Below are 15137 nucleotides of genomic sequence, written 5' to 3'. Positions count from 1 at the left end.
GTAGTAGAGAGAGAGAGAGAGAGAGAGAGAGAGAGAGAGAGAGAGTTGAAAGTCACGTGATATAGAGTAAATATTGCAGAATAACAGGCTGTAATGAGGCACATTGCGCCTCTTGTTTTCATCATTGCGTCAGCCTCGGTTAATACAGCACTGGTAAGGTAGAAACGGGTGAGCCAATAGAGCAAATAACGCGTGTGATTTAGAGTTATTTTACATAATTGTTTTATTTATCGCTAGACCTCTGTTAAAACACTGCCTACACAGAGAGAACAGTTTCCCATATCATACATATTAGATCTCTAGAGTAAACTTTTACGTAATACCAAAACTTCTCAGTCTTGACATTTTCCATCGGCCTGTGATGGTCATATGACAGACGTGCATAAAATGATCACGTGAACTCACTCCCACGCGAAGCCAACAGCTCTTTGAGGTCAACATGCACTATGCCGTCACCAATACCCATCACCCGACTGTTGCCAAAGGATTTTGGGCTCGAGTTTGGCGCGTGCAGTAGCCCGCTAACCAAAACTGCGAGTGGATCTACTCTGCGTGTTCCCATAAACACGTTTCACGGTAAAATCGCCCACAGACTGTGGTCTTCTGTGATCCACTGGCGAGAACTGCAGGCTCTGGAGCCCATCGGCAGCGGTGGATTCGGCATGGTGTTCAAAGGCACATACTTTGGCGAGACTGTGGCTGTGAAAAAAGTGAGATGTGTGAAAAACAAACTGGCTTCGAGGCAGAGTTTCTGGGCGGAACTCAATGCAGCGCACTTGCACCATCAAAACATTGTGCGCGTGATTGCGGCTACCACGTGTGCACCCGCGCACATCAACACCAAAGACAACATCGGAACGATTGTAATGGAGTTCGCAGGCGCGCTAAACCTACATCAGGTCATTTACGGACTCGCAGCCCCGTTGCCTATGGACAAGTGCGTGAAATATTCAATAGACATCGCCCGCGCGCTCCAGCACTTGCACGCGCATGTCACAGTCCACTTGGATTTAAAACCTGCCAATGTTTTAGTATCACAACAGGGTGTCTGTAAGCTCGCAGATTTTGGGTGTTCTCTTAAACTATCGAGCAAAAGCGACACCGTGACGCATCTGAGTGAAATCGGCGGCACGTTCACTCACCGCGCGCCCGAGCTGCTGAAAGGTGAGGAAGTTTCTACGCGCGTGGACATTTATTCTTTTGGCATCACTATGTGGCAGCTCCTCACCCGAGAGTCGCCGTATGAGGGAGACAGGCAGTGTATTCTGTACGCTGTTGTGGCGTATAATCTGCGCCCATCACTCAAAAGTGATGTTTTTATTCAGTCATCTTATGGAAAGACATGTCAAAAGCTGATCAGTCGGTGTTGGGACAGCGACCCCGACATCCGACCGACCGCAGATCAGCTCGTCAATGAACTTTCTTTGATCTTATTGTGAATTTGCACGACAAAATATATTTAGATTTGTTTTATTGTAATGATGTTTTGTAAGTTTAATATTGTAAATGTTTGCCATTTTTATTGTGAAGCAAAAATATTTTAATATATAAAGAGCTTTAATTAAATGTTTTCTTGTTTAAATCAAGCCTTTTGTAATTTGTAATATTTCTGAGGTTAAATTTCCTTCATATTTATAAATAAATTTGAGGAGAAGTTGAGAGCTGAATGTTTGTGAATTAGTTTTACTTTTGTCAAATTTATTTCTTATTTAATTTCTTAGTAAATAGACGTTACGTTTCCGCATGTTACTTATCACGTTTTACGCATATAGTTATTTCACATTCTTGAAAAATATGATAGATTTTACACGGAGCTTTCTAGTGGTCGCCAGGCTGCTCACAAGAATTGAATATTACTCCCTTTATCTTGGGGATTGCTCTGTTAATGGACCACTTTGATCGCAAATAAATGATAATGACTGATAGAGGGCGAATAAAGCATTTCTCATCAAACAAAACTTTTGCGTGATGCTGCATCTACGACGCTAGGTGTCAGCACAACATTCAAATATTGTGCATATTCAATGTGATTAAATTTATGAATATGATCATTGCTCAAAAAAAATTTAATTTGCTTTCGTTTAGCTCCCGGGATCATTATTGGTTTATAATGTACAGGTGAAAACACGTATTTTAAATAAATGTAGGTTGCTGACTCAATTTGTATCCAGAATTCTGCCAAGCTTTACAAAAACAGTTCTAAAGATTTTTCTAGAAAGTAATAATCTATTTAGGGCCCATTATCATACTGCTTTATTATAAAAACAATTATTATAAAAATCCAAATGTGCTGCTCAAATGTAAATCTGCCATTAGTTTATGCTAAAACCATCATTGCCCTGTGAATTCAAGCAATAATTTTACTATTTCTGTTTAAATATTTAATACTAATATATATATATATATATATATATATATATATGAAGAGTTCAGATGCAAAAGCCTCTAAGTGCCATCTGAAATTTTCTTCTAGAATGATCATTTTTATCACGCTCGTATACTTAAGTTCAATAATTTCACTTAAATGGCAATGCAAATTACCTATTAATTGTCATTTAAGTGAAATAACTTAACTTAAATATACAAGCTTTATAAAAATTACCATTCTAGAAGAAAATTTTAGAGGCTTTTGCATCTGAACTCTTCATATATATATATAGGCAAAAGTCTTTTTGTTTTGCAGTTATGGAGGCAAAACCACAAAACATTTTTTTCAGGCAAAATATATTCATGCCAAACCCGAAGAGAAAGTATGCACATCATATGGTGCAACCAAATGTTGAAAAGTTTTCTTCTGGTCCATTGAGTGGTTTCAGTTGAAAATCTTTACAAAATATGTATGTTCCTTGGATGTATTTAATGTTTTTATGAGACCAATGTCACACCTGTTAAAAGCCAAAATGCAAATACACAAGTCTTGAGACATGAATAAAACAATGTCCACTTTAAACTGCACTTATGCTTTACTATAAACATGAGTGATGAAATTTTGGAACGTACCAAAATAAAAGCTTAATCAATTCAGAATTACGGCACAAAAAAAACATAACAGGCATTGCGTCTCGCGCATTCTTGGACTGTGCTGTGTTGAGCCGGACGTGACATGGTGGTCCAACTGTGGAGTGTGAATGTAAAGTAACTAGTTCTCAGAAAACTGGCAATTCAGCTATTGCTAGATGTTTTAAGTCAGCATTATTACGTTTTACAAGCTGAGATGCTGTACAGTTTTAGGACATACAAAAGAAAATTTAGAGGCTTAGAAAATAATCATGATCAGTTATTAATAATATTAATATATACTTATATATTAATACCTACAAGGCTGTTATTTCTTTATTTTTTGTTCAAGTTTGCAACATCAATTCTTGTTTTAAAAACGTGGAAAGTCTCTGTCTTGCACAGGGTAGCGTTTGAACAGAATTGGCTTCTTTTTTTTTCTTGGCCTCCTCCATCCTACACTACACAACTCTGCTTCCTGGTATCCCTTCACACATGGAATTAACAGAAAATAAGAACACAGAATCAGGAGAACAGCGAGGCTGTATTTGGCCTCTTTTCCTAACTCTTATACTTCAAAAAAACAAAATGATATGTACTGCACTCACCCTATTCACTCCAGCCAATGGGATTTAATTATGGACCACCTAACCCTTCAAATTATTAGTGTTACCAACCCAAAAATATACAATACAGTACATCACATTTTACTTCACTTTGACTGCAAAAATATGGGAGATTGAAAAAGAATGATTTCAGGAACTCTACATTAAATATTTCTTTTCCTGTGGATCCCACACAAACGAGGAACGTTGAACTGAACTTTTTTCCTGCAGTCTTTTACGTAATACCATTACTCCAGTTCCCTTCCCTGACAATTAAACATAAATTCAGCCTTGCGGATGCATTATCACACCTTTGCAAGACCAGAGGGCAAGAGAGGGGGTTAAAAGGGGTTAATCATTTTTCTTCTCCCCCTCTGATTTATCTGTGATGGCAGCGGTTGTTTCGGCAGCTCCTGGCTGGGCTGAGCTGTCCTTGGTCGGGTCAACTCCGCTGGTCCCGAACTCGTTGACACGGTTGGGGTCCACTCTGTAAATCCAGCGCTGGTACAGATAGATGAAGAAGACAACGTCTGTGGAGAAATGGCAGCACAGCTAATTATATAGTGGAAAATACAAGCAGCATTAAGATACTAATCGACATGACACTGAATCATATCGTCACATTCAAAACGTCAACAGGAAACGTATGAGCACGTACCATCTCTGAGACAACCTATTCTGTACATCATTGGCATCTTGATGACAAAGGCAAACAAGTCATCTATAAAGGTATTCAGGGCCTTGTAGGTGAGCATCCTCCAGGGAAGATGAGCTACTGACTTCATCTTGTAGTTGATGAAGAGCTGTGGTGTCATGGTGATGAAGCCTGTAGGAAATATGATGCATGTACTGTTAAACTTCTCTTCCCAGTCTGTCAGTAACGCTCTTTTTAGTTTCTGCTTCTATGAAAACCCTTCTTCTAAAAAGCGCAATGGAAAAGTGTGTGATGATTGGTCAACCACATCAAACCATAACCACCATAGTTTCAACACATTACTAACGTAACTCAACTAGGGCTCGCCCTCTTTTTCGTATGCCTTACGCAGGAATTACTAAAATTGTGATGTGTAAGAAAACTCAAGACCACAATGGAGGCGTTTCAGGGAGTTCGGAAACAGTGCTTACTAATATAGAGAATAACTCTCTTTGGAGTGACTTTGTGCTTTGTAATTTTGCAGAGCCTTTTTATGCTCAAACAGCAACATTACACACTAAAGAAAGATGAAAATGTAAAAAAAAAGCATAATAGGTTCTCTTTAACCAACCAGTCAGTCTTAAGGATTCAGGATTCTTGACATGCAATTTTTTTTTTACATCTAGACTATTTAACGTGACACGCCAATAGAAAAATCTAACACTCAAGGAGAGAAGCTAAAAACATAAAATAAAATTAACAAAACACAGGGCAAAGGTCAATCTGAATGTGCATAGCTTTAACAGCTGTCCTTATATTTAAATGCACACATTTTCCCACCCAAACATGCTGTCAAGCACACTAATTAAAGCATTAGTTAAATTAGTTAACAGGAAGTACTTCACAAAATATTTTTAAATGACAAGTTTTGTAACTTCTTAATGCTGAAATGTGTAATTTCTGTTCTACTAGCATCACCAAACAGAATTACAAGCAACACTATAGCGTCACAGATTAGTGAAGCTAGGTTCATAGGTTTCATTCCTAGGAAATGCATGAAAATGTCAATCTTGAGCGCAATGAAAGTCGCTTTGGATAAAAGCATCTGCAAAATGCATAAATGTAAAGTACAAGTTCAAACTAACTCAGAACCCCATATAAACATATCAAAAAGCTGCATCTGAGTATTAAAAGAAAACGTTTTCCCATTACTTTCATTTTGAAATCATTAAATATCAATGTGTCAACATACATTAACTGCCTCCAGGCTAACTACTGGATTCCACACGTAACTCTGTGTCCTTGCAGACAGTGCTCTCTTTTTCTATTTACAGAACTGTAGAAAATCCTTTGGGCCTTGAAGATTAAAAAGTGAAATTCCCCTTTGTAAGCTTCTTCCTCAAGCATCTAATCACCATTTATGATGATGTTGGCACAGACTCTGAGCATTCTTGCAATTATTAGAAATGCAATCAAATGAAGCCATTACAAACATGAAGTGAAGCCACACTTACCGAAGGTTAACAAGAACCCATAAAGCATACTCAGCACCCATGAGTACCAGCCTTTGTGTTCCACATATAATAAGCTATAAACTGCATAGCACCCAAAGAGAGGGTACAACAGCCAGGACAGGTACCTAAAGGCCATCTGGGGAGGGAAAAAACAAACAAATATTAATCATAAAACTTGTAACTTGTAGAAATGATGTGGATTTGATGAATGATCTCTAAAATGCAGCTTAAAAGTCTCTTACATCATCATAGATTTTGGTTGAAGACTGCACATATGTGGACTTGTCTTTAAAAGTCAGTCGTGGCACAATTCCAGCAATCCTGTTCTCTCTGTCCAGCTAGGAAAAGAAAAACAAGAATCAACATCGAGATCGAAGAATTCAAGCCTAGGCATTAAACTGAAGTCATCCAAAATGCCTGGTAGTGGCATCATCTCACCCTGACGTCCATGACTTTGGTAATCTTCCAGAAATCGATGAGCAGGCCGATGAATACGCTGACCTGGACAACGAAATTGGTCTCGTTGTCCAGGATATAGAGCAGAACTACCAGAGACTGAAACACCCCGAATATGATGGAGCGCACAGACAGGCCCTCGAGAGACTGGCGGCTGTTCCAGAACTGGATATCTGCAGAGAAAGTGAAATGAGAGACACCAGAACCCACAAGTCTCAATCAATTAACACACGTATATACATCAGTATTTATTTACCATTCTTGAAGGCCAAGAACTCAAAAATGCTGTGGACGATGGAAACCACGATGGTCAGGCCCAGGAGGTATGGATTGGTCTCAAGTAGAGCCACCTGTTCAGGTAATAAGCAAGCATATTAGCACAAGATCTTTTAATGGCATTTCTCGAAGTAGTTACTCTGCTTGGAATTTTAACATTACATCACTCAATTAATATTGATGAGTCAGGCTGAGGAGGTTATAACTGAACACTTTTAACAACAATACAGATTTTTTCCAAGAAAAAAAATTGTGGTTCCAATAGCCAAAATGCATTTCATTTCTGCATTTTAACAATAATTAAACTAAAAGAAAAACTTTTTCTTAGCCCTGGGGGTAATAAATGAATTTCATTAATATTTAAAATATTCTAATAAGTATATAATTATAATAATAATAATAATAATATCATCATTAACGCTATGTCAGGTTGTTTTGTGATTTAAATGGTCTAAATGTTTTTGTTTTTTGACCATTTAATATATTGTGTTGCTTATGGATATTAAAAAAAATGAGTTAATATGAAAAAATACACTAAATAAATACAGCTACATGTGGTGTAAAGGGTAGTATTCTTTAGATACTCAAATGCCTGTAGTTCCAAAAAAACTTTTTTTAAAGTGTGAATACTGATTTAAAAAAAAAACATCGGTCCATTATCTAAGTAATATTTAACTTTTACCTTCAAAAGTATGAAAAATCAAAAGCACATTTTTTACGTTTTAAAGGGGTCATGAACTGGATTGTTTTATTATATTATAATGTTGCCTGGGGTGCCCTTATAATGTTAGTATGATTTTTACATCAAAAATTTTCATAATTTATAAATAAAAGCCATTTTTCCAAGCCTGATTTCAGCCTCAGATTTGAACGCTCTGTTTTAAGGGGCGTGTCTGCTGTGAGACTGCAGTGCAAACGCCCACTGCTGTGATTGGCTGACATGCTTGCATATGAAATAGCTAGTATTATATGAACTCTCTCGAAAACTTTTACTACGTTTTTTACTATTACAGCTATCGAGATTAACAAATCGTGAAAAGTATCGTTTAAAGCATTATATTTAAATCTATTCCATCACATGAAAGGTTGCAGCATGATGAGCACTGACTGAGCAGATGACAGTCTGTTGATCGCGTGAATAAAGATCTTATCATTTCAACGCAATTTTTGCACTCTCACAAATGCTTACACCAAATCACAATGCAAACACGATGTGAATACACAGTAAGAGCTTCGTTGTGTAGTGTAACAGTGTCATTATTTCATCACGAGTTTGGTAAGTGTCCAGATAAGCTCTCGCGGCTCGCGCTGTGCTGTTTGATTGACAGCTTGGGCGATTGGAAAGGGATCGTTCTTTGATCGCTTTCAGTTATATTATTTAGGAAATATAATTTTCATAATTCTACGATAAATTATGTGAAGTTGATCGTTTAGTCACTGATGCATTAACAGTATTGAACGATTTTAAGAGAAATATCTGAACTTGAATTACACAGAAATCACTGATCGCAGATCAGGCATTAGAATACACATGGTTACTTACATGTTGCTGGCAGATCCGTGTCGGGAAATTGTGATTGACTGATTTAATAAAGTTTAACCATGCTGGAATCCGAAGGAAGCTTATGCAGACTGTCTTCTTCCACAAACAGGCACTGCACAATATTTAGTAAACAGCATGTTTATTGCTTGGAAGTAGCTCGATCCGGTTTAGCAATTATCATGTCGTCCTATGTTATTTAGCATGTTTGGGCGAATCGGTGGGCGGGGCTAAACAGGACGTGTTGAAGTAGATGTTGATCTTTTGTGGAGGCGGTGTTTTATCCTCTTTGACGTCATAGTTCCCCACTTTCAAAAACGAGTCGTTTGCTGAGCCTGATGTCTATAAAAGCTTTTATTGGACTAACAAGGTAGTTTTCAGTTCTGAAACTTACAGGATATTATTATAGTATGATGATCTCTTATATGTCAAAAGCTCAAGGAAATTTTGATTTCTCAGTTCATCACCCCTTTAATATCCCATGTATCAAACATCATAAGTGATCAGCTACAAATGATATACAAATAAAATAAAACCGATATTCTCTTGAGTGCAGTACAGACCTTAACAGAATCCTGGTCCTCATCTGACTGCTCATAAGTTTCCTCTCCCAGGAAGTTCCAGGGGGAGCGGGCACTCTGGGCGGCATATAACTGCCAGCGCCACAAGGACAGGGGGCAGTAGGAGAGCCGAAGGGGCAGGTTCTCCAGGGTCTCATTTATAGGGTAATAGTCCTTCTGCAGGTTCCAGTAGTCATTGAAATAAACAATGGGATAGTAGTCTCCACTGACTGCATCAAACTTCACATCTGAGAGAAACAGAAGGGCTCAGGTTAACCAGAGGTGATTCTAGACCAGTCTACGGCTTTGGACATAATAATAGGAGGCAGTTTAGCACAAAATATAACTTACGCTGGTCAAGGGGAGGGGGGACAGAGCCTTTCACCCAAGCTGTGTGATCATCCACCATGTTGATAGTGAGGTTGGGATGCCAATGGGATATGATCTCCACAGGCCCATGACTCTCAGCCCGCTGAGAATGCACAAACATAGCAAAACTTCACATCCTATGTGTCCTTCATTGACAAGGCAATCCCAGAATGCACAGCATGGGGAAAATGAATGGTGGAAGATCCAAGAGCAATGTCGATTAACTTATTTCACTGAGGCAGTGCAAGGTTTTGGAAAAGAGCTCGTGTCTCAAACTTACCTTGATCATTTCTGGATCAGCTTCTGTTTCTCCCGTCAACAGGTTCTTGGTCTTGAGGAACTTCCTCCTCTTGTACTTGTTGAGCACTGTTGAAGTGGAAGTGTGTGAAAACAGGCTCTAGGCTTTAAAGTGGGTTCACCCATGCACTATTAATGTGTTATTACAGGCCTGCTGACACAGCCAAACGTGTGAGCAGCAAAAACACGCATGTCACAGATGTGAGTGAGAGAGTGCAAGAAACAAAGGCAAAAACTGGACAAACTCACTTCGAGTGGTATGAACCGTGGATAGCCTGCGGTACTGGCCTTTCCGTTTGGGGTCTGGGTGGAAGCCACTCTTGGTGAAGTAAATGTGGATGTATATAGAACCGTTCTGCTTCAAACTCTGTATGAACAAAAACAGGCGGGCCATCAGTAACAGTCCCTCAACACAAGGATTTTATACACATAAAATTATATTATTGGATTTTTACAGTGCCTACTAAATGAATGTCACTTCTTTTAAAACCATGCATCTCTCAGATATATTGCATTTACATTTACAGCAAGTATTCACGTCCCACCTCAGAGATGTCCAGCTCTTGGTAATGCTCGTAGCAGCCATCCCCCAAGTCCCCTGTAGACCAGTCTCCATAAACCAGATCTTGCTGGTACCAGAATAATGCTTCTGTATTGTTAAAATCTGTAAATATCTCATTCTCAGAGATGTATACATATAAATCCTGTGAAAAGACAGGTAACAGAGAACATCGTGTTATCAAAGCAGCTACAAACCTGACCCTACTCAGGATTTGGTTAGGTGGTTGATTATATATGTGAAACGCAGATGGGAAAGGTCTTGATTATGAATACCATAAGGGTGTCCTTGGGGAAGAGGTTTCTGCTGGGCAATCGCGGAGCTCCAGCTGGAGTGGTGGGATCTGGAGTTGATGGACCTCTGCGGAACCAGCTGCTTATAGCCCAGATGATAAAAATCCTGAGTAATACACAAACACAAAAGCAAACTCATATTAGACTTCAGTTATATGATGTTCAGGTGTAGCAATCCCGAAACTCATGATGCAACACAGTTGCGTTATATTGTCACCTATTATTTGAGAAAGTATTCCATAAAATTCCATTTCAGCCCACCTTAAGTATGAGTAAAGTGAATTTGAAATACCACTGGTGAAGGTAATGACTGTACCTGCGACAATAAATAAATATATTATATAAAATATATATTGCATAAGTATGTTAACTTAAGTATGCAAACCCCCTGACATCAATTAGAGCACCCAGAACAACTCTGACGTTCAGTTGCTTTCCCCTCACGGGACGTCCATTGAGTAATATAGCCCAGTGGGCTCACATTGGGGTTGTTACAATATCTTCAGCAGGCAATACCAGTAAATGTTGACAATTATCCAAAACCAATATTGATCACAGCAACCGGTGTCATTTATTTGCATAAATATTACCAAATTAAACTGTTCAAGTGCATTGAAACATTATAGCATACCAAGCTAAAACCCAACCGCATGATCTATAAGTTGCCCTCCACATTACAGTTTTACAAAACAAACCACATCTGTCAGGGGACCAAAGTGTGTTACATGCGTGGACACCATGGAGAAAAAAAACACAATTATAAAGTTAAACAATCAATTAGGTTGACATTAAGGACTCACCTGAAGAGGACACCTTTAATCACCTGCCAGGCATTGGGTTGCGGTTGCGGCTGCTGTTGTTGGGGGTCCTGTGCAGTCGCCACTGTCTGAGCATCCTGACCTGAGGGAGCTGCCCCATTACTGCTCACCTGCACAGAGCATTCAGTGATGAACAAAATTACCATGAACATTTACTATACTACACATTGTGATAAAGATGTTAGACGAAAAGATAGAACAAACCTTTTATCATTGTACCCTTTACAACAGTTTTTGTTTTGTTTTGCACCATCTCTGCAAATTTTGCACTTTAATTTTGGTTATATAATTGATAATTAACAAAGCAGAGAAAAGATAGCCAAATTTTACAACTATATTTAGCCTACTTCATACAGGATTACAATTACTTTCCTTAACTCTGACATTTGGTAGGGTGCCAGCTAAACCTGTACTGACAAAACAGGAAATATTAATTAGAGAAAACAAAGCCACAAATTGTGTGTGTGTGTGTGTGTGTGTGTGTGTGTGTGTGTGTGTGTGTGTGTGTGTGTGTGTGTGTGTGCTATACCGACAAAAACTGCTGCTGCTTTCTGAAAATGAGAAAGCCTGATAGAAGTCTGCCATCAACTCAATCTAAAGAAAACTAAGCGTGACCAGTTTCAACCATGACCAAGAAAGATATCATGATTACCATAAATGTATTTTCACAAGCTCATAAAGAAGCGACTGTAGCTTTCATCTAGCTCTGTATTCCCACTGGTCCCCCTTTTTTTTTTGATCAGCTAAAAGTAAATTGCCTAGGAAATTATTTAGATTTGACACACTCCAGGGACCACAATGATTCTGTTTACAATCCAGTTGTCTAAAGATTAGAAATAACAGCTCTGACATGACAACAATACATCCCAAAAGGCTTGTCACCAAGTTACATATAGAATGCAAATTTTGGTCTGAACACAAAACCAACATGTGAAATCAAGCTTGGGATGATATTAACGTTTATGCACTTGTGTAGAATTTATTTAAATCTTAAAACTCTCTATTAGTGGGTCCTGGACTTACTGTTCTTCTTGACAGACCTCAGGCAATGAACGTGGGCAGCCAATCCTCTTTCTGAATACGGGGTCCCCCAGGGCTAAGTCCTAAGACCTCTATTGTTCTCAACACTAAAATCAAAGTCCATTGTAGCTTTCTGATGATATGACAAAGGTTAGGCTAACCTAATCACAGATGATGGAATGGCCTTTCTGGAAAAGGTGGAGACCCTAATGCTGTGTTGTCATGGTAATTTTGTCAACAGAACCAATTTAACCAGTTCACTTACAGAAACCCCATCTAGAGCTCGGTTAGTGCTAATGAACATAATGATGAAAAAAAAAATGAAAAAAACATTGCAAATGAAAAAAAAACAAGCAAGATGAATTAAACTCAAAAAGATGTATAAATGACATCAGGCCAGTTTTCTTTGTTTCCAATAAAAATAACAAGATTGAGAAGTCAACAGAAATACTGAGAAACTGTTATCCAGTTGTTTACATTTGGCAGCCCACTTTTGTTTTGGAAAAAGTGTTTTAAACCTGAGTAATGTCTATGGTTCATAACACATATATATGACCTTTATAACCTGTGTAATCAGTAACCACAGGGTTATTCATCCAGATGAGTGAAGCTAACCTTGCTGCTTAATTCAGCAGCAGGCCAATAGTAAGTTCTCCCTCCTGAGCGTTTAACTCAGACCAACCCCACCAGAAATGGATAACCAAAGTCTTTATGTTCGCTAGAAAATTACAGTATGAAATCTCTGTATGAAAGCAGATCTCTATGAACAGGGCTGATCATCCCTGACTTAAGCCATTTACTCAAGTAGCTGACTAACGTTAGCTGACGGCACACAGCATACAATAATCATTACAAAACTTCTAACCACCACTACAGTTCCTCCAATTGCACCCAAGACACGTACTATTGTATCACTAACTTTACACGGTCTAACTGGAGGATTAGTGACCAGGATTGCACAATACTGCCATCTTTAAACTGCTTTGACATGTGAAGCTAACGAAAGAGCTAGGCAGCTAGTTAGCCAGCATGCTAAGAATGATCAACTCATAGACATCAGCTCATAACAGTATATAGAAGTTTCTGAACAACCATATACAATATAGGCTGTTTCTTGAGGCCAAGTCAGCTGTCTAGCTAGACAGCGTTTGAGGGCATCAAATACGCTTTCAAACGTGATGATGCCTTAAAATGCTGTCAAAGGGAGCAGTAGTTTACTCGTTTTTGAAATACAGACTGTGAGATAGAAAATGGTGTAGCAGCTAAACTGAGATTTGTAAAAAGGAGATGTGCCGGTAATAATAAGCCACACAATCGAACAAGACCCTGCGTGACTCAGACAACATTGTTTTCTCCCCCACTGCATGCTGAATTAAAGGGGTCGCTGATTCACACCGGCAATCTGGATTTCTTCTTTAAAACGTACAGGAAGCAAGTCTTTACTCTCGTGAACTTGTGGACTATATAAAAGCTGTTCGTTGACAAGTCCATCTGACGGCTATACTTTATTATTTCGACCATTCTTACCTCTCCGTTGCTTACGGACAGCTGCTGTGTTGCTTGGGTCTCCTGCGCCGCCATCTTACCTGTCTCTATCGCACACTGTAATGTGGTGCTATGTAATCTGATATATCGCGAGATTTTCTGTCTGGGAACTACCAATTTCCGCGAATCGGTTCTTTCGAACAGTTCGTGTCAAAGAACCGGTTCAAAAAACGTCATGCGTGATAGCATATTTCAAGCTCCAACGCGTTCCAAAAATCCATGTATACATAATTCTGTTTATTAAGTTTTGTTAATAAAGTTATGTGTTGCAATTTCATTCTATGACTCAGCTCTTGACATAAATAGACTACACACCGCATGGTTATAGGTTTGTTTAGTTTTGACTTTTATTTAGTTTTTCCAATTAGTATTTAGTCTTACCAAAGCTGTTTGATCGTTTTAGTTTACATTTTCAATTAATTTTAGTTTTAATTAATTTAAAAACAATTAAGGGTCCAAACACAGAAGGTGCTGGAACCCTGATGTGTTTGTACCATAGACTGTAAGATTGATTTTTCTTCTGCCCTAAAAGTCTAGGGTCAGATACCGTAAATCATTGACCCCAAACTTTGCAGGATGGTCTCAATCGTGCACCGCTACTCAGGTGTACAGACACACACCCACTTGACACAAGGTGGCGCTATAATAAGTCAATTTGCATTTTGGATCATAACTCTGGAACTAAATCGTGTTTTATTTATTTATTATAAAAAATTTTGTGTTTAGTTTTAGTTTCTAAATAAATTAATGGTACTAAATTATTTGTAAAAACATAAAATTAAGAAATAAAATCGCCTTCTTGAGTAGGTATGCGCACTTCAACGCCTCACAAGAAGTAGGTCATCCAGGGGTTTTCTTGCCTACGCTTTTATGAGTACTGTGAATTTGGACATCATTTGTCACATATTGTTTTTTGCCTACTTTATAGTGGGGAAGTATGTGATTTCGGATGCAGCCTTTTTGTCTGATTTCATTTCCGCCAATACATTTTTTCCGCCATTATGAATTTAAAAAAAAACATACTTTTTCAAACTCCTAGTCCTAGGCACACAGCATGGAAGGTGCTAGCAAAACGTCATCAAAATAATTTTGATTCGTCAAAGCATTGCAAAGTTATGTTAACTAATTGTTCAGGCATCAGCCATTTTTACGAGATGACCTTTAGCTACTGAATGCAGTTGTCCAAGCGTTACAAAACTTGACACACATTGGGGCCGTTTACACTTTACACCAGTGGTTCTCAACTCCAGTCCTCGGGACCCGCTGCCCTGCACATTTTGTATGTCTCCCTTATTTAACACACCTGAACCAGATCATCAGCTCGTCAGGAGAGACTCCATGAACTGATTTGAGTGTGTCAGATAAAAGAGACATACAAAATGTGCAGAGCAGCGGGTCCCGAGGACTGGAGTTGAGAACCACTGCTTTACACAACACTGTTGTCAACTAAAAACAGAATGTTGGCCATTCGTTTACACGAGAACAGCGTTTTGGAGGCCTGAAAACACAAACTTTTGAAAATGGGTTTCTAAATTTTGAAAACAATACCGTTTTGTCTCTGCGTAAACTACAAAAACACAAATTTGTGAAAACGGTGATGTTATATGCATGCATATTATGTGTTTAGTCTATAGGACACATAGTTTTTTTACTA

General features: G+C 38.5%; 2 protein-coding genes across 2 annotated transcripts; one reads left to right on the top strand and one right to left on the bottom strand.

Annotated features, from left to right (window-relative positions):
• Positions 1 to 72: 72 nt before the first annotated feature.
• On the top strand, positions 73 to 1680 carry mos (v-mos Moloney murine sarcoma viral oncogene homolog). Its single transcript, XM_082181051.1, has one exon. It carries the CDS (start codon positions 447 to 449, stop codon positions 1437 to 1439), a length of 993 nt encoding a protein of 330 aa, XP_082037177.1. The 5' UTR covers positions 73 to 446; the 3' UTR covers positions 1440 to 1680.
• A 1158-nt stretch (positions 1681 to 2838) lies between these two features.
• On the bottom strand, positions 2839 to 13601 carry clptm1 (CLPTM1 regulator of GABA type A receptor forward trafficking). Its single transcript, XM_082181027.1, has 14 exons — positions 13466 to 13601; positions 10901 to 11028; positions 10083 to 10206; positions 9794 to 9952; positions 9498 to 9615; positions 9232 to 9317; positions 8934 to 9054; positions 8586 to 8830; positions 6463 to 6556; positions 6189 to 6379; positions 5993 to 6088; positions 5751 to 5886; positions 4261 to 4428; positions 2839 to 4132 (listed from the first exon to the last, which is right to left on the bottom strand). Exons 1-14 carry the CDS (start codon positions 13517 to 13519, stop codon positions 3954 to 3956), a joined length of 1899 nt encoding a protein of 632 aa, XP_082037153.1. The 5' UTR covers positions 13520 to 13601; the 3' UTR covers positions 2839 to 3953.
• Positions 13602 to 15137: the final 1536 nt, after the last annotated feature.

This window comes from Leuciscus leuciscus (assembly GCF_965113295.1).
Source record: "Leuciscus leuciscus genome assembly, chromosome: 9".
NCBI lineage: Eukaryota > Metazoa > Chordata > Actinopteri > Cypriniformes > Leuciscidae > Leuciscus > Leuciscus leuciscus.
Note: the sequence above shows the minus strand (reverse complement) of the source record. Positions and strands in the feature narration are given on the sequence as shown.

What these genes read in the sequence shown, in the direction of transcription:
- mos (XM_082181051.1), top strand. Translation starts at nt 447, where the DNA reads ATGCCGTCACCAATACCCATCACCCGACTGTTGCCAAAGGATTTTGGG.
- clptm1 (XM_082181027.1), bottom strand. Translation starts at nt 13,519, where the DNA reads ATGGCGGCGCAGGAGACCCAAGCAACACAGCAGCTGTCCGTAAGCAAC. An exon ending in CCCCCCTCCCCTTGACCAGC is followed by an intron (nt 8,831 to 8,933) that starts GTAAGTTATATT and finishes TGTTTCTCTCAG; the next exon opens with ATGTGAAGTTTGATGCAGTC. An exon ending in AATAGGTTGTCTCAGAGATG is followed by an intron (nt 4,133 to 4,260) that starts GTACGTGCTCAT and finishes ATTTCTCCACAG; the next exon opens with ACGTTGTCTTCTTCATCTAT.